We start from the raw sequence: 26,921 nt of genomic DNA, 5'->3' as shown, positions 1-26,921 counted from the left end.
CGAGCGGCGAGCCAGTCGGGTGCAGGGAGCTTTTGTTGGCGCCGGCGAAAGAAGGCAGGAAGGAGGCGAAAGCGAAGCTGGCCATGAGCGGCGGCGTGTACGGAGGAGGTGAGTGCGGACCCTCCGTCAGGCCCTTAAGTGCTCCTGTGCCTTTAGGGGCTGGTATAGAGGGGAGAAGTCTGGCAGATGCAGCTTCTCCCTTGATCGCCGTGGGAAAAGCCACGGATGAAACAGGAGTGAAAAAAACCCTCTCGGTTTCTCGAAGGGGCTTCTGTTATTAATTGTTGCATGGCGATTATGGGCGGCCTTGTACCTTTTTCATTTTATTTGCATCATAACATTTCCCCCCAATTGGACCCAAAGCTGCTCACAGCGCTCTCCTCTTTTCCATTTTACCCTCACAACAACCCTGCAAAGTAGGTTAGTCTGATAATATCTGACCGACCCAAGGTCACCTGGCAATCTTCCATGGTAGAATTGGGATTTGAACCAGACTCTTTCAGATTCCAGTCGGACACTCTGACCACGAAACCGCACTGGCTGTCACTGCAGCAATAGCGAGGGAGAAATGCTGAACTTAAGGCATTATGTCCCCCAGTCTCTGTGTGGTTTGAGTTCAGGGGCACCTTAGGGACCAACAGGATTTCCAGGGTATAAGCTTTTCAGAATCAAAGCTCCCTTCTTCAAATATCTGGAGTTTTGACTCTCCAAAGCTCATATCCTGAAAATCTCGCTGGTCTGTAAAGTGCCCCTGGACTCAAATCCCACAGTATCTGCATGGAAACCCACCAGCAGAGCCTGTGTGCATCTGTGGTTGGTATGGCTGTTCCTGATGTTTACTGTGGCATGAGGAGGCTGTCTTTCAGGCCCGGATTTTTACAGCCCAGTCCTGCGCATGGTGATTTGGTAGCGGGTCTTCGTGAATTTCATTGGCCCCCTAGTAGAATTGCAGATGTCCTGACCTGTCAATTCCCTCTGTCTCCCCCAACTTGCTAACGCTGCAGCAGTGCTAAAGATTCCAAGCTTTCCCCCATTAACACAGAACTTGCCCTGTGCAGATTTTTAAATTTCTTTTAATGCCACACTCCCTGTAAATTTTCCTCTTCATCTCCAGATGAAGTCGGTGCTCTGGTGTTTGATATCGGCTCCTATACTGTACGGGCTGGCTATGCTGGGGAGGACTGTCCAAAGGTAAGAACAAGCCCTGAGATATTGCACCAAAGAAGGCGATGTTCTGTGCAGAACAGTCCTTGAAACAGTTATACACTGGGGGAGAACTCTGGAAATCCCATGATCAAATGGCCAAGTCAGTTATGCGCTGGCAACAAATCACTGGCCACAAATCACGCCAGCCATAACACGGCCCAGCAGAAGGACTCAGCGGCTTTCCGCTTTACATCTTTGCTAGCTGTGGACCTTTGTGTATCGCTTTAGAATAAGCAGCATATTCTTGACTTGGCTGAGTAGGGATTAGAACTTGGATCCAAGTTCAAAACAGCCTAACCACTAGCCCACCCATTCACTATGAGACTCTGGGAATTCGATGACTTGAGAGACATAGTTGTGTGTTCTTTTTACCTGTTCGTAGTTATCATTTTGCTTATTGCAATGTATCATGAGGAGATTTTTGCTTCACTTTGGATACTTCTGATTTAAAAGAGTATCTTGGTCAAAATTTAAAGCGCCACAAAGCTCCAATGTGTGTGTGATGCTTCTTGCACTTTAGGAGCTTTCCCTGCTTCAGAGAAGAGAATTAGACTGTCCTGGCTTTCTTGCCCAGAATATTAATATTTGGTGAAAGAGAACAAATCGAAGGGGGCAATGTTAGTAGGTGTCGCCATTGGAGGCCAGGCCTGTTTGTGGTCTCTGGTGACACTGCCAGATAGCAATTGACGCATCTGTTTGCTCAGCTACTGGCTTCCCTTTTGTGGGGTTTTTATTGCCCTCCCTGAACAGGATTTAGCCTTTGCAGGTTTTTCAGCATCATCTAAAGGTATCGTGTGCTGTTGAGTCTCAACCAGCTCATGATAACCTCATGAAGTTCCACCTTACGGGGTTTTCAAAGCAAGAGATGAGCAGAGGTGCTTTGCCATTGCCTTCCTCTGCATAGCAGCCTTGGCCTTCCTTGATGGTCTCCCATCCAAGTACCTACCCGGCTTTGCTTCTGAGCTCTGATGAAATCGGGCTAGTTGGGGCTATTGGGGCTGCTACAAGCATCACCTATCTATGGTCAAATAACAAATCCGATAGCCACTTCCTCTTTAAAAATGGCTTTCTGCAGACTAGCATTCTGCAAGCCCATTTCTGGCGTGCAAGATTTGAAACTTTTGGCTCAGGTGCAGGACAGCTGAATCAGGGGGACTGCAAATGGATAATAGCAGTTCTGATATGAACGTACAGAGAAGGGAAGTAGGCCCAGGTTCAGGTTCCTACAGAGAAGCCAAGTGTTATTTTAGGCTTGAGCTAAATTCTCCCACCTACCAAATTAAAGACTCTGCAGTGTTGGAAGATGCTGTTGGAAAGAGGTGTGCTGGGAGTGGGAACAAAATTAGGCATGTCAGCAATTGTCTTTTGGTGGAAAGGGGATTGTTTTTAAGCTGCTTTGGGAGCCAGTCTGGCTGAAATGTGGGATATGACCTGTATCAAATAAATAAGATCTTAATAGGAGTAATCATACCTGCTAGAATAAACCATGGAGATGCTCACATGCATCTTTAGAGACAATAATAAAACTGAGCCGTGTAGATTTCAGTAATAATAATAATAACATTTGATTTATATACCGCCCTTCAAGGACAACTTAACACCCACTCAGAGAGGTTTACAAAGTGTGTTATTGTTATTCTTACAACAATCACTCTGTGAGATGAGTGGGACTGAGAGAATTCTGAGAGAGCTGGGAGTAACCTAAGGTCACCCAGTTGGCTTCAAGCGGAGGAGTGGGGAATCAAACCCAGGTCTCCAGATTAGAGTCCTGCCACTCTTTACCACTGCACCATACTGGTTGTCAGTGTCCCAGTCTGCTCCTAGGTTGGTTCTGGGTCGCTGCATACAATCTCTTGATACAGCATATTGGAGAACTACAGTTTTCTATGACCATTGGCTCTAGCTGTAACATTAAGACGTTCTTGATAAAACATTTTTAGATTTCCATTTGAATTTATTTAAAATGCTTGGACTTGGACTTGAAACAGAGTGGGGTATTTTTATCCTTTGGCATCCTGCAGATGCTGAATTGAGGTGTGTGTTTGCTTCAGAACCTCTGTGTGTATGGGGGGGTCCCTATTGCTCAACATGGGAGAGAAAGATCCATGAACTCACAGTTTCAGGGAAAGACTAGCTCTGCCAGCGATAGTCCTACAGATTTTAGTCCCATTGGCATCTAAGGATCTAAACACAAGTAATTGTGCACACTAGGGTATCTTGCCCTGACCAGGATAGCCCAGGTGAGCCTGATCTCATCAGATCCAGAAGCTAAGCAGGGAGTTGGGTCTTGGTAAATGGATGGGAGACCTCCAATGAAGACCAGGGCTGCAGAGGCAGGCAGTGGCAAACCAACTCTGTTAGTCTTTTGCCATGAAAACCCCGCCGGGGTGTGTGTGTGTGTCACCGTCAGTCAGCTGTGACTTGAGGGTACCACACACACACAGGGTATCTTAATAACGTTTTGTTAGGATTATGGGAATCTTGGCTTTCATTTTTTCAAAAAGTTTTCAGGGTTGTGAATACATGGATAATATATGATAACTACCCCAAACCAGGGGTAGGTTGAGAGAATGCTTCTGTCCTTTAAAACCCTTTGATTCCTAAACTGCTATCTCAGCTTTATAGAGCTGACAAAGAATGTCAGGGCTTTCAGTGTGGTGGGATGTGCATCCCTTTGCATGTTCCCTAAACTGCTCCCTTTAGCATCTTGCTCATTGTCTGCCCTGCTGGCAGCTGATTCCTTTCCCACTAAGTGAGATATGAGAAAGGAAAGCAAAAAAAACCAAAAACAGAGTCTCCCCCCGCCCCTTTCATTCTCAGGTTTGAAATCTTCCCTCCAAAAAACAGTGATGGAATGGAACTCCTAAACAGTCCTGTGTCTGCAGGGTAGGCGGGAATAGAAGAGGGAAAAGCTCCTCCCAATGGGAGGGGCAAGCTCAATCTGATTTGCATAGTCCTGCCTTTGGAGAGCGTGGGAGGAGCTGCCCTCGCCAGGAATTTGCTCTTCATGTTATCGGAGCGTGTGTGTCTCTCTCTCTTCTGCATTTCGCACTGTAGGTTGATTTCCCCACTGCCATTGGTGTGGTGCTGGACCGGGATGATGGCAGCTCCATGATGGAGATTGATGGCGACAAAAGCAAGCAAGGAGGGCCGACGTACTACATAGACACAAATGCATTGCGAGTCCCGAGAGAGAACATGGAGGCCACGTTGCCTTTGAAGAACGGGATGAGTATGGTGCCCTTTCTTCCCTCTTTTTGTTCTCCAGTCCTGATTGTTAACGTCTGAACAAGTGGAAAGAGACGTATCAGCATAATATTCTGTTTGTAAAAACATTTTTGGTCTGGAGGCGTAAAGATTTTCATTCGCATGATGTCTGTTCAGTCCAGAAGATTTCTAAATGTATGTGAGCTGTAGAGTTGTGGTCCCCCCCCGCTTCTGCCCCCCCCATTCCCATTTATAATATTTAAGGTATGTTGGCTACTAGCCAGTGATGAAACACGACTTCTGAAGGAGAAATTGGTTACCTTTCGCTTCAGTCTTTAAGGATGTAGTAATAACGTAGGCCTTCTTAAATGATAGCATGTTTTGGAAAAGATGGCCTGTCCTGTCTAGTTACCTTGCTGAGCTGTCCCTCCCAACCGAAGCTGTATACAGGGAGCCACTCGGAAACTGCCTGAATTGTGCTTTACTTAATGCAGATGTGACGTTCAACCATGGCCAATGCAAACCATGGACTGCAGATTCATTTCAAACTGGGGAGTGAAGCTTGCAGAATGGGGGCTCTTCCACTCCCCCCCCCATGTTCTTTGGGATGGGATCAGTGGACCCTCATGAATGCATGGGAAGCAAATTGGGGGGATATAGTGGGAGCAGGGAATTGGCAAAAGTATTCCTTCCTGCTGCCCCTCTGTTGGCGGAAGGGGGCTTTGGGTCCACCCTATAGCTTTACATCCTGGTTTGGGGTAAATCCATAACCTTTGTGTAGGTTTTCAGATGTGACACTCCGTTGCAGTCGAGGGAAGTGGAACAGGGCTAAGCACGGTGCCTGGACCGCGGCTGCTGTGACTTTCAGTATGAGAGTTTGCCCCATATATTCCACTGAGAGGCTTCGTGGGCATGTTGCGGCAAAGAGCTGTTGGCTGCATGAGCACTTAAACGTGTGCATCAAAGCCAGCATTTTGTGATGGTTTCCGATTGTGGGTCTGTTCAGGATCCGGACTTGAACGCTGCGTGCTTTTGTGCCCTTTGGTCACAGTGCTGTTGTGGTGCCAGGGCCATTTTCAGTCCTGTTGATGTGGCGCGGATTGTGCGTTGTGCTACTCATCCGTCATCCTCCTCCTGCTCCCCCATCCCCCATTCCATGCTCAGTGTGTTTGTGGACTGCCACCCCCTTCCTGTGCTTGGCATTGCAGGCGCATATATTGCATTGGAAATGGTCACGTTTCAGGCTAAAGCCGCTCTTGTGTCACTTTCTGTCATTACAGTTGAAGACTGGGATAGCTTCCAAGCAATTCTGGATCACACCTACAAGATGCACATTAAATCTGAAGCCGCTTTGCATCCCGTCCTAATGTCTGAAGCACCCGTGAGTAAAAATTGAGCATGTTTCTTTGAAAAGGCCAGCTGAGCTTGATGCACAGGCATTTGGCGCTGTCAGAGTTGTGAAAGTACACGATCGAAATGATGAATGGCTTTGAAGCCAGGGCTTTGCAAAACAGTTGAATGAGTTCAGGGGGCCGTTGATGAGGCAGTCACTGCCTAGTTTAACTGTTTGTTTCTGAGAGCCAGCATGGCATAGTGGTTAGGATGTCGGACTAGGATCTGGGAGATCCAGGTTCGAATCCCCACTTAGCCGCGGAAGCCAGTCACAGCCTAATTTACCTTTCAAGGCTGCTGTGAAACTAAAAGGGAGTTGGGGGTCATGTTACATGCCGCTTTGGTTCCCCACTGGACAGAAAAGTGTGTGTGTTGTGTGTCCCGTTAGTGTGCAGCAGCAGTGAGAAGGAAGCTCAGTGGGGTTTAAGTGGCATCAGTTGGCTGTGTGCTGCTTCTGGGTGCCTCCGTCCAAAGCGTTGGCAGTGGATTGGCATTACCCAAGGCAGCACCCGTGTGGCTGAGAGAGCCCTCCCTCCCGTGAACATGTGCCTTGTCTGACAGATGTGCCCCTTCTTTTGTGGGGTTAAGTGTAGTTTTATGTTGCATGTAGATTAACACAATCATGTTCCTATTGAACTCTGGTTTGTAAAACCACTGGCTTGCAATCTCCACTACACAAGGGTATCATAGTTTCTGTTCAAGCTTCTGCGTCATAAATCCATGGTTCATGCAAGGAGGGAGAGAAGAGCCGAGCCATGTATGCCTCATTCCAGTTTGTGAACCACAGTGTGCCGGGAGCCAGGGTTTCATATGTATGCCCTTTGTCTTTTGTACTGAAGGTAGCCCAGATTGACCTGTCATATATTTTTGGCTCTTTATCATTGAAGAAATTTTGCATGTGGTTCTTCTTGGGCTGTAGGTGAGAACTGGATGATCTTTTTTTTCTCTCTCTCTCATAGTGGAACACAAGAGCCAAGCGTGAGAAACTGACGGAACTGATGTTTGAACATTACAATATCCCTGCTTTCTTCTTGTGCAAAACTGCGGTGCTTACAGCGTATCCCGGAAATGCTGGACAAGTGGGCAGAGTTGCAAAGCTCCTGCCACCTCCTGATAAAAAAATTCCACCTAATTTTTTTTAATGACTAATTAAGATGCTGTCACAAAGTATAGTACCTTTACTGAGTTCAACCCTGCCAGGTAGTGGAATTGAGAGCAACCACCCATGAATTTAATTTAGTTTAGATTATTATACCTTCTCTTCTGACTTCCCAGGGCATAGCTTTAAAGCCATAAAATAACATCATAAATAAAATTTCAGGTGGGTAGCGATTTTGGGCTGCAGTAGAAGAGCAAGTTCCCGAATCCAGTAGTACCTCAAAGACAAACCAAGTTTTCCAGGATAGAAGCTTTTGAGAATCAGTCTCTGTCAGATGCCCTTCATCACACTTTCTTCCTCTAATGAAAGGAGGTTGATTCTCGAAAGCTTATATCCTGGAAATCTTGTTAGTTGCTACTGAAATCGAATCTTGCTCATTGTAAAATGATACAGTCTTCCAACAATGTACAAAAAAGAATGAAGAAAATACAGCTGACACAGAAACAAGGGGAAAAGAAAGCCGAGCAATTAAAGCTCTGTAACCAATGCATTGTTACTCGGTTAACCCCGAGTAACCTCTAGAATTAATACTGTTTTTTTTTTTTTGAAAATTTTTTTTATTGGGTTAGAATCCGTTATTTTTACATTACATTCAATTTTCCCCAAATTTTTCATTTCTAACCCCCTCCCTTTCCCCCCCTTTTGTTGACTTCCAACAGCTTTCCCACCCTTTGTCCCTTTTCCCTTACTTCTATTAAATTCCTCTATCTAAAACAGATATACATTCTCCATTATATTAAGCAGTACATCCTTAACTACTTTTCTTGTTATATACCCAAACTGTAAGTCTTTGTTTCCATCTTGGATAAACAATTTATCCCATTTTCCAGTTTTAAATATTTCTATATATCATAAACCTATATATCATAAACCATAAAAATCTTACATTTAAATCAAACAATTTGACTTATTCTCTATATATTACTCATTCTATCTTTTTATGGTAATTCTATATAGCTCATCACATAGTCAATCAATTTGACTCTTCTGTACATTCAGTTTGGTGCATTATATAAATCTTATCAAAGAAAGAAAATATTGTTGGTTACTCAATCCTTATATTTAAACCTTATCATTAATTATTTTCTATCAATATTCTATCTATTAACCTATATATATCTATATATATATCAGTCTGTTAATCTAACTGCTTATAAATTCACATTTATCTCTTCCTCCCCCGGTAAAGTCACCCCCCTCTATTATACTTTTATTATACTTCAGTAGTTCTCAAACTGCCACAGTTTTCCTCCCACCTCCCATTTCTTCTCCAGATATTGTTTCAGCTTCTCCCAATCTGTGTTAAACTGCCCTGAGTCCAGATTTCTCAGTTTTCTTGTCATCTTGTCCATCTCTGCCATATACAGCAATTTGTAGATCCAATCTTCAATAGTTGGCACTTCTCGTACTTTCCATTTTTGCGCATACAAAAGTCTAGCTGCTGCTGTCATATAAAATATTAACGTCCTATGATGGGCTGGAATTCCCTCCATTCCCAAGTTTAGTAGCAGGAGTTCTGGGTTCTTATTTATTTGAAATTGTAAAATTTCACTCATTTCTCTTATTATTTCCCCCCAGTACTGCCTGGCTACCTCACATGACCACCACATATGATAGAGGGCGCCCTCATGCTTCTTACATTTCCAGCATTTATTAGAAGTGTTCAAATTCCCTAGCGCAATCTTCTTTGGTGTCATGTACCAACGATAGATCATTTTGTAAATGTTCTCTTTAATATTAGTACATGTCGTTGTCTTCATTGTAGTTTTCCACAAGTATTCCCATGCCTCCATTGTTATTTCTTTATTAAAATTTATAGCCCATTTCACCATCTGTGTTTTAACTGTCTCGTCCTCGGTATACCATTTCAACAGTACTTGGTATACCTTGGATATTCTTTTCTTGTCTTCTTTAAGAAGGGTCTGCTCTAGTTCCGAATTCTCTGTTCGTATACCCCCCTTTACAGAGTCCGAGTTATATAAGTCTCTGATCTGTCTATACTGGAACCAGTCGTAGTTATGTGATAGTTCCTCTTGCGTCTTTATTCTAAGTTTAGATGCTTCAATTTTAGTTATTTCTTTGTACGTTAAACATTGTTGTTCATTATCAACAGCTCTCGGATCTATCACCTCATATGGAACCACCCACAAGGGAGTTCCTTCTTGTAAGTAATTTCTATACTTCTTCCAGATTATATATAGACTTCTCCATACAAAATGGTGCAGGAACATCGAGTTGACCTTTACTTTGTCATGCCATAGGTATGCGTGCCATCCAAATATTTTTTTATATCCCTCTAGGGCTAATAGTTTCTTGTTCTTTAATGTCATCCACTCTTTCAACCAAACTAGGCAGATTGCATCATGGTAAAGTCTCAGATTGGGCAGTTGCATTCCGCCTCTTTCCTTTGCATCTTGTAAAACTTTTACTTTCACTCGAGGCTTCTTGCCTGCCCAAACAAAATCTGATATTTTCCTCTGCCATTTTTCAAATTGTTTAGAGTCTCTGATGATTGGTATTGTCTGTAGCAAAAACATTACTCTTGGTAACACATTCATCTTAACTGCTGCAATCCTGCCCAACCATGACAAATTCAATCTATTCCATTTGATCAAGTCTCTCTCTATCTGAGTCCATAGTTTTTCATAGTTGTTTTTGAATAAATCTATATTCTTTGCAGTCAGTTCAACTCCCAAATATTTCACTTTGCTTGTTACTTCACAATCCGTTGTTTCCGTTAACAATTGTTGTTTCTGCTTAGTCATATTTTTACATAATATCTTTGACTTCTTTTTGTTGATATAAAAGCCTGCCAAGTCTCCAAACTCCTTGATCTTATCTATCACTTTTGGCATGTTCTCCAATGGGTCCTCTACAATTAACATTATGTCATCCGCAAATGCTCTGACCTTATATGAATAGTCCTTTATTTTTATTCCACGAATTTCCTCATCTTGTCGTATTTGTATCATCAGAATCTCCAATACTAAAATAAACAACAGTGGAGACAACGGGCAACCTTGTCTTGTTCCTTTACTAATCGTCAGTTTCTTAGTCACTTCATCATTCACCACAATTGCTGCAGTCTGGTCTCTGTAAATTTCCTTGATTGCTCTGATGAATCTTTCTCCCAATTGTAGCTTTTCCATAGTGGCAAACATAAAGTCCCAGTTTAAATTGTCAAACGCCTTTTCAGCGTCAACAAAGAAGAAACCAACCTCTTTATCACAACGCTTGTCATAATATTCAATAGCATTGATCACTGTCCTTAAGTTATCTCTTATTTGTCTGTCTGGCAAAAAGCCTGCTTGTTCCTCTTCTATAACTTCCGAGAGCCATCCCTTCAGTCTCTCCGCCAATATCTTCACAAAAATTTTATAGTCAGTGTTAAGTAGCGATATAGGTCTATAATTTTTCACATTAGTCAAGTCTTGGCCCTCTTTTGGGATCAATGATATGTTCGCTTCACTCCAAGTATCTGGAATCCTTTGATCCCTAAAAACTCCATTCATCACCTCTTTTAGGAATGGTGCCAGTTCATTAGCCATTGTCTTATAAAATTTAGCCGTAAGTCCATCTGGCCCTGGCGCCTTTCCTAGATTTGCGGATTGTATTGCCTTGCTTATTTCCTCGTCAGTTACTTCACTGTTCAATTTGTTTCTCCAAGCTTCCGAGATTTCTGGAAGTTTGGTTTTCTCCAGATATGTCGCTATTGATTCTTTATTTACTTCTTTCTTCTTGTACAGCTTAGCGTAAAATTTATAAAAGGCTCTACTAATGGTAGTCTGCTCCAGATACGTTTTGTTGTCTTCACAAATTTTGTTTATTATTTTCTTTTCCCTTCTCTTCTTCAATTGCCATGCCAGGTACTTCCCAGGTTTATTGGCACCCTCAAACGCTTTTTGATTCAGCCTTTTAAGATTCCACTCCAATTCTTTATTACTCATTGCTGTTAGCTGCTCTTGAAGTATTTTAATTTCCTGGTATAATTTCTTTTTCCCTGGTCTCTTTTTTAGCCGTATTTCTTTGGCTTTTATTTTCTCCTCAATCTCTTGTCTTTTCTCCTCTTTCTTCTTTCTTGCTCTACCATTTAAGTCCATTAGTATGCCCCTTATAACCGCCTTATAAGCATCCCAAACTTTATTGGTTGGTACTTCTTTATTCACATTATATTGTATAAAAAACTTTGTCTCTCTTCTCAATGTTTCCATATTCTCTCTTTCCTGTAACAAGTCCTCATTTATTCTCCATGCTTTCCTTTTTCTCCTTTTTCCTAGTTTCCACATAATTGGATTGTGATCTGAGCCTACCATCGGCATTATTTCTACCTCCTTAGTCCATAACGCTAAGTCTTTTGAGGCCCAGATCATGTCAATTCTTGATAATGTAGAGTGCCTTGCAGAATAAAAAGTAAACTGTCTACTTTTAGGATATTCTCTCCTCCATACATCTTCGAGAGTCTCTTGTTGAATCAACTCAAAAAAGAGCTTTGGCAATAGTCCTCTTTTCTTTTGTGCCGTTGTAGTCTTTTTATCTAGTTCCAAGTCTGTCACTCCATTGAAGTCTCCAGCAAGAATTATCTGGTCATATGAAAGGTCGTCTAAATGCTTCCTCAAATCCTCAAAGAAGCTTTCTTTTGCACCGTTAGGTGCATAAAGTCCGACTACCAACACTCTCTTTAAATTCCAAATACATTCCACTGCTACAAATCTGGCTTCCACATCTCTCATAACAAATTTTGGCTGTAGCTCCTCTTTTATGTACAACACCACTCCCCTTTTTTTCTTGTTGGAGGCCGCTACAAATTCTTTGCCCAATTTTCCAGATTTTAAATATTTTACATCCTGCTTTCTAATATGGGTCTCTTGCAAACAAACAATGTCACATTTTTGTTTTAGTAGCCAGTGAAAAATATTTTTCCTCTTATTCGGTGAGTTTAGTCCATTTACATTCCAAGATATTACTTTACATTCCATGCTCATAGTCTTGTTGGTAAGTCTTTTTCATTGTCCTTAATAAATCGCTCCATCTCTCGCTCAGATCTGATACGTTTTTTGACCCCTTCAAACTCAAAGGACACTCCTTCTGGTAACTCCCATCTGTACCTGATTTTCATGTCCTTCAAGATCTGAATTAGCACTTTATATTTTTTCCGGTCCAATAACACTGACCTAGGTAGTTCCTTCATTATAATGATCGTCTTGCCATCAATCTCCAATGGATCTTGAAACTGTTTTGTCACAATCTTCTCTTTCATATTTCGTGTCGTAAACTGCACAATCACATCTCTTGGTAGTTTCCTCTGGGTTGCAATTCTCGAGTTCACACGATATGCCACATCTAGGATAGCCACAACTTCCTCCTCCTCCTTCCCCAGTTATTCAGCTAACACCTCAGTCATCTGTTCTTGCGCTGACTTTCCTTCCACTTCTGGCAAGCCACGAAAACGTAGCTGCTTCTCCATATGTTTAGTTTCTGCAACTGACATTCTCCCCTTCACCAGTCTCATCTCTGTTTGTTGCGTGTCTGCTAAATTCTCCATCGCGTCTTCTACTGTTTTAACTCTCTGCTGCGTTCCTTGTAGTTCACTTTGTATTGTTTCCATACCTTTTTTCACTTCTGACAGCTCCGATTTTACTGTCTGTGTAACCTCTTTAACCTCTTTAATCAGTTCCAATTTCGTGTCCTTAAGTTCTTTAATCACATCTAAAGGTTTTTTGTCCAGGTTTTCTATTGCCGATTGCCACTCTTTTTTTGACATCGTGGGGCTTGCTTTAGCTCGCTCCCACGAGTCCGCTCTCTTCCTTAACTCTGTGGCGTAAAATTTAAAGTCTTTTTATTTTAAATGTCCCGGTCTTCTTGCAAAAATTAAATTTTAAAGAGTCCAAAATGTCGGGCGTCTTTTCTCTATGGTTTCTCTATAATTTTGTAATCCAAGATGGCCTACTTCCTTTTCCGCTGAAGCCGCGACCCTTCCCCTTTCAAAGATGGCGATTCCCTTCTTCCTGCCCTCCTGCAAGGGCCGCTTCTCTCCAGCCACTCTATTGTTATTACACACTTCCTGTCTCCTGTCTTCCCACAGCAGATCTCGCGATGGTGTCTTTTTCTCACAGCTCCAAAGCCACAGGTATTCAAAACAATAGTCCGTTTTCTTCAATAACTTCTTTAAACTTAGTCTCTTTTCAAATACAACTCCTGCCGAATCTTCCCCTCCTTTTCACTAGTCTGTTGCAGTTTAAAAATCTACTTTTTTTCCTCTCTGTTTTTGTCAATCTGTCCCGTATCGGAAGATAATGATCTTTACCTTCTCTTCACTTTTCTCGGGTTGTAATCGCTGTTTCGATTTTAAGTTCCCCTCTCAGCTTCTTCCCCCAATCGAAGCTTGGGTATGTAGGTCTTATGCCAGCCGAATTGGCCCCAAAACTGCCGCAGAGATTGTCGCAAGGTGGGACCTCAAGGATCGAGAGGGGACCCGTTGTGTAGAGCCCCCCCTCGTCCGAGATCTAACTCACCCTAGGGTCTTGAGCGTTCTTTGCCTGCTCTCTGCCTGAGAGCAGTCGGCCGCGGGCTATTTTCACCCCGCCGGCCGGTTAAAACGGCAGTCCGGTCAGCTCCGCAAGTGGAGCTGCGTTAGACCTCCATGAATCCCAAACCGGAAGTCAATACTGTTTTGATTTCACATCTAAGAGGGGCCGAGAGAGAGAGAGATGAACCTTTTGGGGAACGAAATATTTTTAAAAAAGAATCTCTTAGCCACTTAAAGATGAACAGAGTTATTTTAGCCCAAGCGCTTGTGGGCTGGTGCTTGGAAACTTGCGCAAATGTAAACCTGCTAGTCTTTAATGGGCCACATGGCTTGTTTTTGTGTTTTTCTTGCATAAAACTGAACACAGCTATCCTGCTGGAGGTTTTGATAGGAGTTCCGCAACCCTAGCGCGTCTAGTCGGAAAGGTCATCTCCTGCATAACCACGCTCGGGACCTCTCAAGGTGTTGGGGCAGGGGGGACATGGAGCAGGATATCTCTGGATGATCTTAGTGTACTGATGTGTTCATGACCATAGTTCTTGAAGAGTCCCCGTCCTAAACTGTTTAGGCTCTAAAGGTCCAAAGCAGCAATTTGAGTGGGCCCCCGAAACCTATGGAGAGCCCACGAAGTTGCTTCAGAATCCCAGAGACTTGCCGCACGTGATCTGCCCTTGTTCACAGCCTAACAAATGCAGGAGGGTCCTGACAGGAGTTAACAAAAGAAAATTCAAGATAACCTAACGACAAACCACTTCAACACAATCTTATATAAACAGTCATATAATTAATCCAGTATAGGTCAATTGCCAGTATTTGTACAGTTCATACAGTGTACTTATTCATTCATTACTAAATGCAGTTTCAATAAAGCCTTAGCTCTGAACAGCACCCGACATTATATAATTGATGGTTTAAGTGAAAGTCTAAATTGAATGGAGGGAACATCGGAGTTTATATACCATCTTTGAAAAAGAGAATCTAGAAACGGGACCCCCAACCGGTCCTCCCGTCAGATGGATCTTTCTTTCTATGTGCCTCTTGACCTGTAGTGCCTCTGTGGCCATTTATATTGACATATTGGATGGAATTATCTTGTTCACTGATTTATGACTGGCAGCTATATGGCTATGGACAAATAACATCCTTTTGCACTTAGCACTTTATAGGTCTGGCAACGAAGACTGTATAAATGTATTGAAACTGCATTTAGTAATGAATGAATAAGTACACTGTATGAATTGTACAAATACTGGCAATTGACTTAAACTGTATTAATTATATGAATGTTTATATAAGATTGTGTTGGAGTGGCTTGTCGTTAGGTGGTCTTGATTTTTCTTGCTTGTTCACAGCCTGGCAGCTGGATTGGTGGTGGTTCTTGAGCTCTCTTTTAAGGGTTCCTTGCAGTCATCTGATTGAGTCACCCATGCTGAGCTGTTTGCTCGGTACTGTGAGGACAGAGGAATTGTCCTGTACTGATACAGCAATAGTTTATCCAGGAACAAGATCGGGACTCCAGTTTCAAGCAGCTAGGTGTGCTTACTCCAAAGTAGGTCCCACTGAATTCAGTGGCGCTTACTTCCATGTAAAGAGGCCAGTGGCCCCAGCTACATTGGGATTTGTAACCTGAAAGTGACTTTTCCAGAAAAACAATAATCTCGCCCTTAAATGCATGCAGTTCCTGAAAGCAAATTAACAGCAATACACACGAAGAAAAATGTGCAGAGATGGCCATTGTGTCCCTTAACCTTTTCAACTAGCTTTGCTAATGGCAGATCGACAGGCCTGATCCTGGATAGCGGAGCAACACACACCACGGCTATCCCTGTGCATGATGGATATGTGCTCCAGCAAGGTAAGAATTTTTTCTATGTGGTTGATAGAAGTGACCAAAAGATGCACTTCCTTAACCCTGTATAGGATTGCTCTGTTAATCTTTCACTGTCAAGCATTGCTGCAGTGAACGACCACTCGTTTAGACTTGCTTTTAAAAAGAATCAAGAACTACAAAAAATTCCGGTGTACAGGAACTACAAGGTTCCACAATCTCTCAAAAATAATTTGATATTAGCACTTTATATTTTTTTAAAGTGCCAAGTGCTAATATCATGCAAACAATAATCAGTGCACATAACAACAAAGTCAATTAATATTCATCCCAATCCAACTGTTGGATGAATATTATAAAAATTATTTTTTTGAGAGATTGTGGAACCTTGTAGTTCCTGTACGCTGGAGTTTTTTGTAGTTCTTGGTTTACGTATCCTGTGGTGCCCATTCAAGTTTAGTCTTTTAAAAAGAATCAGACTTAAGTGTTGCATCGTAGTATCATTGTTGGGAAATTTGAGGAAATGGAGGAGAGGAACAATTTTCTGAGATAGTAACAACAGTCTAGAAAAGTTTATCACAGTGTCTTGTTTAGAGAATTATCCTCTTTATGGTACTACATTTTATGCACTGATTTTTCTGCTTTAGTTTTATTTGGGGGGAAAAGCTAGTGGCAGATTTTTTCCCCCAAAGAGTTCTACCAGATTATAGAGGATGGGTTTATTAATGCCTGTTAGGTGCAATACCCAAAATGGAACTTCCTTGTTCAGGAGCAGTCTACCTTGGAATACGAGGCAGTAAGGACAAATGCTAAAAGATGGCAGTCGTTTTCCCACCCTGAGCTTCTCAGAGGCTCCTGCCTGGCTTGGGTTGGGGAAGGTGTGCTGTATTAGGAAGGCCTTGAGCTGGTTACACAAGGCCATTTTCTTGGGCTTCGTTTCCTCACTGTTGCGATAACTTATTTGCTGCGACATGCGGTCAACAGGCAGTCTGCAGGCTGCAGTTCTCCCCTGAAGCAATTTTTAGTGGGCTACTGATGGCTTTATGGAATTGTAATCAAGTAGAGATTTTTTAAAAAAAATTCTCCATGCTTTCTCTCCCGAGACAAATGTTTTCAGATGGCCTGAAACACAAAGATGTTGCACCGTAATGTGAATTCTGCCCCTTGGATTTTTGTGTGTGATGCTTTGGCTAAGCCTGGGCTCATAAGTGCTGCATGACTGCAGAGCCCTTATTAATACAGGGTGCCAGCTCGGGCAGAGAGTTAAAGAGGCCAGTTTGAGCAGCCCCTGGGCAGGCTGCTGAGAACAGACTGCCGCAGCTTCTGCCTGAGCAACGGATCAGGTTATCCTTAATGAGAAGCTCGCGTGCAAAACATGATCTGGGAGGTTTTATATCTTGCCGCAAGTCCCTCTTGCATCATGTGCCTGCAGGCATCGTGAAATCACCATTGGCTGGAGACTTCATTACGATGCAGTGCAGGGAACTGTTTCAGGAAATGAATGTAGAGATAATCCCTCCGTATATGATTGCCTCAAAGGTAAGAGGGTGTGCGGGATGGGAGTGAACGGGGCTTTCACTTGGAGGCCGAGCGAGTGCTTTGTGTGCAAGTCGGCTGCTTCTCTGCACCTCCAGTTTGGGAAACGTTCTATTTCAATTATTTTTAATGTGGCCTCTTCCTTCACCCTGGGGGCAGGGAGGGGGGGCCTGCCCTGCCTGCAGTTCACATGTGTGTTTACTGCACGTCAACTACAGCACAAGGGCATGTGTGAATGAGCCATAGCCGATAGAACATGGGTTTCACTTAGTGTCAGCACAATGGTTTGGATCCCAGAGTTCCGTTTCATGAATGGCTGAGCCTTCCACTGGCACAGGGAGCCTTTCACTGGCACAGCGAGCCTTCCACTGGCACAACAAGCCTTCTGCTGGTGGAACATTGCTCTTCTTCTGGAGTGACGTTCCTTTCTCCGATAGAAGGTTCCTTTTAGTGAGAGGAAGGCCTCCGTGTTAGTGGAATGGGATCTTGGGACCTAAGCCCATAATTCTCGGTGGCAGCTGTTCCCATATTGGGCTGAGAGAAATTAAGTGGTGACTGGCGAGAAGGCAAGGCAGGCAAGTCAGCCTTATAGCGGCAGGGTTAAAACATCTGCTCGAGACTTTTCAAGCTGTATCTCGCTATACCACTCAACTGATGGTGAGGTGCTTTTCTCTCCTCTAAGCTGAGTGGAATGGAAAGCTACAGTCCTGGGTTTAAGATATGCTACCTCTTGCGGTCGGCAGATGGACTGGTGTCTAGAGATACCTGAAACGACACTGTTTTGGGATGAATGTGCAAACTGCCAAGCAAAACAGGGTTGCACCTACCTGTAACGGTTGTTCATCAAGTGTTCTTCTGTGCAGTCCCACATGAGAACTGCCCATGCGCAGGCCATGGCTTGTGCATGCGGAGTTCCCATGTGGGACCGCACAGAAGACACGACTCCGAACCAGGATTTCTTTTGCAGGAAGCCGTTCGTGAGGGGTCTCCAGCAAACTGGAAGAGAAAAGAGAAACTGCCTCCGGTCACGAGGTCTTGGCACAACTACATGTGTAATGTGAGTGGAAAGGGAACACATTTTGCAGGGATCAGCTTGTCACGGCGTTGGGTTGTTGAATCAAAAAGCTGAAAGGTTTTATGGGAAGGATTAGGGAGCTTCCTCCCACTAATAACTTAGCAGATGACAAAAAGTGACGCTCCTAAAGGACTGGTTGAATTGCAGCCATCGCACGTCATTCCACTGTCTGAAACAGGAGCGCCGCAGGCAGTCACTGAATTCCCCCAAAGGTTGACTAGGGGTATAACTCGGCCTTGCAAATGGGAGTGTTGACGGCCTCCGCAGGGACTGTGGCAAAGGAGTTAGCCAGTAGGCGTGAAAAGTAGTAACGACATAGCAATAATTTGGTTTATGTTTGTTTCACGAGGTGTGGTGCGATCCCTTTTTTATATATTATTTTTAATTAAACTTTAAAATTATGGACTTCCCTTGGAACGTACTCAGGAAACTGCAGAGCACTGGACCTCATAGCTTTATTGCTGAATGGGTTCATGGAGGGGCTGGTGAAGCTGCAGTTCTAGATGCGTCAGACGCATCTCAGGAATTCCAGCAAAAGCCTTATTCGTTTTAGCCTGAATTTGGAAAATGAGTGTGCTGCTGTTTATAGAGGACGAAAAACCACATTGGGTGGATTCGGTGCATCACATTAAAACCTTCTCCTTGCTAAAATGTATCCTTTTGAAATTGTAAATTTTCCACTAATTCTTTTCGGGAATTTATGCTGCCTCCCAATTTGTTCAGGACAGACTTTGCTGTTTGTGCATCCCCAAGAAGTCCCAGGAAAAGATCTTCTGTAGGCTAAAAAAAAAAAGCTTTTACATTGTAGGATTTCTCTGTGCTGCTAAGCTGATAGGTTCATTTCTGGCACTTGTCTGAGACGAGGATCTTTTTCTAGGATGGAGCAAAACTGGGTAACTGGTGTGGGGAGCGGGGCGAAAGAGAAGCTCAGGATATTTTTCATTACTCAGAAGCGTCTCTTTGAAGAAGTGTTGGCAACTCCAGCTTTAAATGCTCCGTGTGTGTGTGTGTGTGTGTGTTTTCGCTCCACAGTGCGTAATTCAGGACTTTCAAGCATCTGTCCTCCAAGTGTCCGATTCGACTTACGATGAACAGTACGTAGTAGAGACGTTTATTGTGAACTTAGCACAGAACTGCATTTTAAGTACTTTTTGTTCTGCTGTTATCCAAATCATCCAAAGGGGATTGCTGCGAACCCAGACATCAGGAAGGGAATGGGAGGAAGGGAAGAAAGAGGGGAGGAAAAGGAGGAAGACAGGACTTTGTGCTCTGATTGAATGGCCCACAGAAAAGAGTGGGGTTCAAATACGCTTAACTTTGGCTGGATCAAGATTTATGTTGTAATATTGTGAGCGGAGGGGGGGGGACTATACTTTTCCTTTTACGCATTGCCTGTCGGGAAAAATTGAGAAAGAAGGGGGTGGTTGGGATTTGGTTTGGACGCTGGAGGCCTCGGCTCAGAGCCTTAGAAAGGCAGTGCCTTGTGAGTTACAATTCATATCCAAAGAGGGTCCTCCGGGCAGAAGGTAAAAGTGGGTCAAGTTCACAAGCCCTGCTCCTGAGTCTCGAGGAACCGAAGCTCCCGTTTCTCAAACTGCTTTGGACTCCCTTGGAGAACGAGCGTAGAGGCGTAAAGCGTGTTGTGCCGGATCCACAGGGTAGAAATGCACAAAGCCAACTGTTGACTGCTCTCTAAGAGCATTTGGTTTCTGCCTCCAGGGTGGCAGCTCAGATGCCCACGGTACATTACGAATTCCCCAACGGCTACAACTGTGACTTTGGCGCAGAGCGGCTAAAAATTCCCGAAGGCTTGTTTGACCCTTCCAACGTTAAGGTAAGAAACGAGTGAGGTGGGTAGAAAAGGATCTTTTGGGGTACATGCCATATGTGGAACGGCATTTTGGAAGCGAGTAGGAGTTGGTGAAAAGAACAGGTTCATAGGCTTAACTGTCATTCAGTGGCTTGCGGGGCAGAAAGGATAGGAGATGCCTTGACATTTCAGATACGAGAACTTTTATATCTCGCGTTTGACACTGTGTTACATGGTGGGCAAAGTAATTCTGATAAAGAGTTTAAGCTGCAGGGGCTGGGTGGGTGTGGCTCTTGTGCTATTTCATTGTGTAAATAACGGCACAGCCTTGATGGTAAGTTACTTTTTGCAGGTTTACTTAACTCGCACAGGGTGGGATGAGCCATTTGCCCGTCAGACCCCTAAAGGCCTGCAAAGTCTGTGCCTTGAGTCCTTCATACTCCCCTCTGCCTGTGGGCCAGACTGTACCATTAACCATGGCTGTTCCATCGCAATGTTGTAACCGGTCTGATTCTTCTGCAGCAATTGTATCAATTCTCTGATTTTCTCCTCCTCCCCCAGGGTTTGTCTGGCAACACAATGCTGGGCGTGAGTCATGTTGTCACCACGAGTGTCGGAATGTGTGATATAGACATCAGGCCGGTAGGTCCCAGTTTGGCATGTTGGGTCCATAGAACAGAGGTCGCTGAGATTTTTTCCCCCTAGCCAAGGTTCAAAGTGCTGGCCACGCAGAATGGACTCTTGCCATAACTCAGCACCCCGTAAGGCTGTTGAAAATTTCTTTGTATATTGCCCTGGTGTGGAAGAACGGCTGAGAATGGGAGCTGGTAAGTTTCAGGTTCTAACTGACCTTAGCAATAAGCTTGTTTTCTGGCCGTAGACCGGCCATTACCCTCTCTGCGCCCCCTGCCCCTCACCTGTAATACAAAAACTATCATACTGACACTAGGTGGTTCTGAGATAAATCTGTATAAAGAAACTTTCTAAAAGCACAGTATAAAATGCTGCATGATGGTGGTATACAGGGCTTTTTTCTGGGAAAAGAGGTGGTGGAACTCAGTGGGTTGCCCTTGGAGAAAATGATCACATGGCTGGTGGCCCCGCCCCCTGATCTCCAGACAGAGGGGAGTTTAGATTGCCCTCCACACTGTGGCGCGGAGGGCAATCTCAACTCCCCTCTGTCTGGAGATTAGGGGGCGGGGCCACCAGCCATGTGACCATTTTCAAGAGGTGCCGGAACTCCGTTCCACCGTGTTCCAGCTGAAAAAAAGCCCTGGTGATATATATGGAACTATGTCAGTCTTCTAGGCGGTAAGTTAGAGCCCAATCGTGTACTTTGCAGTACTGAGTTGGGCTGAAACCATAAGGCGTGAAAGGAAGCCCCACTGCACTCAGTAGGTCTGACTTTGGCGTGGTGTAGTGGTTCGCGTTGGACTAGGATCTGGAGTCAGTCCTTACTCAGCCATGACGCTGTCTGAGCTCCCTTGGGCCTGGCACTCCCATCAGCCACACCAGATGCTCCATCAGGGAAGGGGTGGGGATAAAATGGCATTGGGGTAAGTCGTGGAGGCTGCCCTGATTTCCGTGGAAGAAGCTATGGGATAAAATTGTATTGCTTGATACGTTGGAGTTAGCAAGGCTAGGATCACACCGCAAGAGTTCTTTCCTGGTTGAGCGTGTCAGAGAAGGGCACGATGGTTGTGCAGAAGGCGTGGGGGTTCTGTCCCACTTTCAGGGCGGGCTGTTCTTCTGTGGCTGTAACAATGCAGGTTTTTCTGGGTGAGACAGAAGCCTAAACTGGGAGCAGGGTTGAGCAGCCATTTTAAAGTTGGGCAGGGTCGTCTGTAGCATTTGCGTAGCTGCGCACTGTGCTGCATATCTGTTGTTGTTTTTGTCCCCAGTGCTCCATGAATCCTTCACTATCTCCTCCCATAGCTGCACCAGCAGTTCTGAAACTATAGGAATTCCAAATTAAGCTGTCAGGTTTATGTTGCGCATGTTAGAAATGTTTGCCAAATTATGGATTTTTTAAAAAGAACTGAGCATGGCATTACAATAGAGTAATAGGGTTGTACTGTACAGAATGTTTTAGAAGGTTGCTTGCGTAAAACTTTAGGGACTATGGTCTGTAGTACTGTGCATAGCTCGTATTGCCTGTTGCTATAATTAGGATCCTACGATGAAATTTTTGCAAACGCATGCTGTTAATACTTATGCTTTGGTTCAGTTCTGTTTTGGTTGGTTCCAAAATTCTACTGTACCAATACTATTGCGCTTTTTATAGGATGTCGAACCCTGTGATTGTATTAACTTATTCTGTGTAATCCACCTTGAGTCCTAGTGAGACTGTAAATAACGTAAACAAATAAAATAAATTATAAACTTGCTCGGCTCAGATGAAGACCTGTATGCTGTCATTACCAAAGTACCATCCACGGCTTTCTCTACAGGAATAATTCCTTATCTGTGACAATTAGCAGGTCATGTTTTAAACTTTGTCGAGCAAGTGGGGTTGTGACTTGCTGCCTTCAGCTGTAGATGCATGGTGTTTTTTTGTTTCTCCCAAAGTGCAAAATGCAGAAGTGAGAATTGCTTTCACTTCTCAGGATTGTGGCTCTTCTCTTTCCAGGGCCTCTACGGTAGTGTGATCGTAGCTGGGGGCAATACGCTATTACAGAGCTTTACAGATCGGCTGAACAGAGAACTCTCTCAAAAAACACCTCCAGTAAGTCTGCAGTTTGGTTGTGATGTTTCTCTCGTTCTTCATCGATGCGGATACTTTTCAATTCTGGGCTGGCTTGAGCAGTGCTCTTGGCAAGCAGAAGGTGGAGGTTACACATATATAGCTGTTGTGGCATAGTGGTTAAGTGGCTGGGCTGCAAATGAGCAATCCTTTGGTTCGACACCCACGGCTTCCACAAGCTCAGCAGGTTGCCTTGGGCAAGCCATTCCTCTCAGGCCCTGTTCTCCAGCTGTATCGTGGGGATCAGGGCTCATTTGGAGGCGGAACATGCCGGAACAGCATTCCGGTAGCTCTGAAAAGAGGTCACGTGGGTTTTGGCCCCACCCACGTGATTCCTTTTCCTCCTGGCTGTCCTCGTCTTTAGCAGCAGGCTCTGCTGCTTTATTTTCATTTGTGACACGAGGGAGAGAGAGAGAGAGAAAAAGAGTGAATGAGTGCAAGCCGTGTGGGCCTGGGCTCCAAAGGAATGTAAGCTGCTTAGAATTCATTCGGCTCTGCTGCTTGCTTTATTTTCATTTGTGACTCGTGAGGGGGGGCGGGAGAGAGAGAGAGAATGAGTGAGTGAGTGAGTGAGTGAGTGAGTGAGTGAGTGCAAGCCGAGTGGGGCTGGGCTTCAAAGGAACGTAAGCTGCTTAGAATTCATTTTGCTCTGCTTTTTGCTTTATTTTCATTTGTGACTCGGTGGGAGGGAGGGAGGGAGAAAATGAGTGAGTGAGTGCAAGCCAGGTGGGGCTAATGAGCAGCTAAGGAGGGTAAGCTGCTTAAAATTCATTCTGCTGCTTTATTTTCATCTGTGACTTGTGAGAGAGAGAGTGAGTGCGTGTGTGCAAGCAGGGCTGCTGGGGCTGGCTCTGCAGAGGAGGGTAAGCTGCTTTGAGTTCATTCTGCTTTAAGGAAATACCTGGAGATTTTTGAGGCAAGGGGCCAGATGTTGCTTTCTGACACACTTCTGGTGATGTCGGGGTGTGGCATATGCTAATGAGATATGCTAATGAGTTCCTGCAGTTCTTTTTCTAGGAAATGACCCCTGGTGGGGATAATAACAACACTGACCTTGTTCACCGCTCTAAGGGGGGCACTGATCTGTCTAGAAAAGTAGTATATAAGAGCAGTTACTATTATATTCCATAATGGACCCATCTACTGCAGCTGTCCTTTGTTTTGCCATCCATGGGTGTATCAGGGAGCAGCGTGCATATTTCATATGAGAGCCAGTTTGGTGTAGTGGTTAAAAGTGCGGGACTCTAATCTGGAGAACCGGGTTTGAGTCTTCACTCAACTTGAAAGCCAGCTGGGTGACCCTGGATCAGCCACAGCTTCTAGCTCTCTCAGCCCCGTCCACCTCACCGGGTGTTTTGTTGTGGGGATAATAACAACATACTTTGTAAACCGCTCTGAGTGGGTGTTAAGTCATCCTGAAGGGCGGTATATAAATCAAATGTTACTATGATTGTTGTTATTATATGTTGGATCCTATTCTGCAAATGGCAGTGCATTCTTCTGGCACAGGGATTCTTCCGCTGTAGTTGGTAGAATGAATCTGCGCAATCCAGTGTGTTTGCAGATATACGTGTGCTCGTATGAGTCAGCTCTGAACATCCAGCATCCCAAAAAATTGTTCAGCAAGTGCCATGTGCCAAAAGGGGGGGGGTTACGTTTACATTTTGCAAATAAGAGCTACCCCCCTGTGCTACGTTTGTGAAATCGAATTGCATTTCACAAGTGACTTGTGACTCAGTATTGGCCGGAGGGTGAGGTGAGGAATTGCTCTTCAGAGGGGAAAATAATCCTGGCAGGGGCTGTACAAGCCCTTCGGTGCAACCCCTGCCAGGCTTTTCATGATCAGCATTGTTTTTTCAACCCTGCTGCCTCATTGATTTTGGGCAGACAGGACTGTATCGATGGGCCTCTGTGTGGTTTCTTACAAGGCCAAAACAAAAATGCTTGTCCCTCTTACGAAGAAGTTCAGACCTCTCGGCTGAGGCAGGAGGAAATCTCTTTTGAATGTTTTAATCGGAATGTTTTAATCTGAACTGGGCTGAGCGGGGCCCTTGAAGAAGGGAAGGTGTATTCATTTCAGACATTAAAAAAGAAATCTCCTGTCTTGAGGATGCAGAAGTCGCAACCGGTCACCTGTACGCCCACCCCTAGTCTGTCCCCGGCCTCTTCGTTAGCAAGCCTCTCTCCTCTTTTTAGAGCATGCGGCTGAAGTTGATAGCCAACAACACGACGGTGGAGCGGCGGTTTAGTTCATGGATCGGCGGCTCTATTTTGGCTTCCCTCGTGAGTAAAATGAATGAGCTACGCTGGTGAGGGGCCAGGCTGCCCCAAGGCATTTGAATGGCTTGAGAAAATTGATGGTCTTTGGGAATGTTGGGCGAAGGGTAGAAACGTCTGTGGGGAGCAATGCAAACAGCAATGTGTCTGTTGAAAAAGGCTGGGTGGCGACTCTGTATCTTCTTGAGGAGCTACAATGAGGGTCCAATATAGAACTGTGCTGGGAGGGAAGGCTGAATAGCATAGACAGTTCTCATTAGATATTGGGAGCTAAGCAGGGTCAGTACTTGGATGGGAGACGGCCAAGGAAGACTCTGCAGAGGAAGGCAAATGGCAAACCACCTCTACTTCTCACTTGCCTTGGAGCCCCTTGCTGGAGTTGCCTTAAGTCAGTTGTGATTTGATGGCACATAAATACACACAACTGGGCTACTGTTGTCTTCTGCAAAGGGCCTCTCTGCACGAAGATAGCTCACTGAAAATAACAGTGGAACTGAGTGACCAGTGTGTGGCCTCAGGGGGTGAAATGAAATCCTGCCCTCAAGCTTTAGTTGACTTATGGTGACCCCTGGTGGGGTTTTCATGACAAGAGACTATCAGAGGTGGTTTGCCTTTGCCTGCCTCTGCAACCCTGGTCTTTATTGGAGGCCTCCCATCCAACTACTAACCAAGGCTGACCCTGCTTAGCTTCTGAGATCTGATGAGATCAGGCTCTCCTATTGGGCTATTCAGGTCAGGGTGGCCTTGGGGGTTGCAGAGAAGGAAATTCTCCTGGGAATCCTCATGGTGGTTTTCTTACCTGGAGTGGACTGAAATTTACAGTTACCCACTGACTTGGCCCAGAAGAGCCAACACTGCGGTGGTTAGAACGTTGGGCTAGAAATCCTCAATCTACTGAGAGAGGCATTGGGCCGTCATTCTCAGCCTAATATAGAGTTGGAAATGGAGTAAACTGGACCAGGGTGGTGGTGGTAGTGGCAACACAAAGGGCGAACCCCCTGCACCGCTGCTCCGAGCTCCTTGGCAGAAGGAGGTGGGATGAAAATCGGTAGGAGATCGGTTTGCATTCTGTCCTATATCCTTTGGTCTTGCGTCTCGCAGGGTACCTTCCAGCAGATGTGGATCTCCAAGCAAGAGTACGAAGAAGGAGGAAAGCAGTGCGTGGAAAGGAAGTGTCCGTAAACCTCATGCTATGTATACAACAAACCTGCTGCCTTCCCAGCGGTCCTAATATTTGATAGCTTTAGTATACTCAGGAATTGAAATCTGTTATTTTGTAGGAAAAAACTGTATACTTTTTCTGGGGCATCGTTCTCCAGTTCCCATTGTTAACCATAGGCATTCATTTTTAAAGGCCAAACTGGTTCCCTCGCAGCAAGAGGGAGCCCGCGCCCTCTGTTAACGCAATAACTCTTATAAAAACCTTTTTTTATAGTTTTTGTACAAATATCTATTTTCTGCAGAATCTCTTTTCTTGGAAACAAAGCTATAAAACCATGGATCTAATTTCTTGCTGATGCTTTTCCATGCAATTTCTAAGAAACGTGTCTACTTTTGCAGACTAGTCTTCCTTGTTACGTTGGCCTTAATAAAGCCCTCTAGTTTGTCTTAAAGGCTCTGGGGAGCATGCCTCTGTTTTTTACAACAGCCATCCGGTGTAGCCTTTCTTGCTGTGGTCAGGTGTTCCCGCAAGCAAACCTTAACGCTGAGTTTTGTTTCCTACGGTGACTGCAGAGTTCCAGTGAGGTCTTTCTCTGTAGAAAAACACGTGCAACTTGGTCTGCCACCCAGGAGAAAGGCACGCACATCTCTGCTAAGCTGGTCTCTTCCTGCTGGAAGAGCTCCGAATACTGACTGGCATAAAAGCAGGCTTAATGGCAAGGAGGCAGAGGGGCTAGAGCAGGGGCCTCCAACCTTTTGAAGCCCACAGGCACATTTGGAGCTCTGACACAGTGTGGTGAGTGCAGCCACAAAATGGCTGCGACAGCTTACCTTTAGGCACACGTGAAGATCCTTGTGCTGTGGAAGAAGCACAGCAATGGCCAATCAGGAGCCATCACCTGGCTCCACCCACTTTCTAAAATCACTTGGGCACTAGGAAAGGTGTTGACAGGTGCAGTGGTGCCCATGGGCACTATGTTGGGGACTCCTGGGCTAGGGCC

The 26,921-nt window shown here is 44.6% G+C and overlaps 1 protein-coding gene across 1 annotated transcript; it reads left to right on the top strand.

Annotated features, from left to right (window-relative positions):
• On the top strand, nt 1-26,372 carry ACTL6A (actin like 6A). Its single transcript, XM_054984151.1, has 14 exons — nt 1-108; nt 1,115-1,191; nt 4,264-4,438; nt 5,694-5,794; nt 6,765-6,862; nt 15,251-15,345; nt 16,751-16,857; nt 17,822-17,911; nt 18,962-19,023; nt 19,649-19,763; nt 20,301-20,381; nt 22,369-22,464; nt 24,679-24,765; nt 25,861-26,372. Exons 1-14 carry the CDS (start codon nt 84-86, stop codon nt 25,939-25,941), a joined length of 1,290 nt encoding a protein of 429 aa, XP_054840126.1. The 5' UTR covers nt 1-83; the 3' UTR covers nt 25,942-26,372.
• Nucleotides 26,373-26,921: the final 549 nt, after the last annotated feature.

Source organism: Eublepharis macularius, chromosome 6, assembly GCF_028583425.1.
Source record: "Eublepharis macularius isolate TG4126 chromosome 6, MPM_Emac_v1.0, whole genome shotgun sequence".
Taxonomy (NCBI): Eukaryota; Metazoa; Chordata; class Lepidosauria; order Squamata; family Eublepharidae; genus Eublepharis; species Eublepharis macularius.
This window is presented reverse-complemented; position numbering and strand designations above follow the sequence as displayed.

Excerpts from the sequence above, each read along its gene's own strand:
- ACTL6A (XM_054984151.1), top strand. The coding sequence starts at position 84 with ATGAGCGGCGGCGTGTACGGAGGAG. Across the intron at positions 19,764-20,300 it reads TTGACCCTTCCAACGTTAAG|GGTTTGTCTGGCAACACAAT; the intron begins GTAAGAAACGAG and ends CTCCTCCCCCAG. Across the intron at positions 22,465-24,678 it reads TCTCTCAAAAAACACCTCCA|AGCATGCGGCTGAAGTTGAT; the intron begins GTAAGTCTGCAG and ends TCCTCTTTTTAG.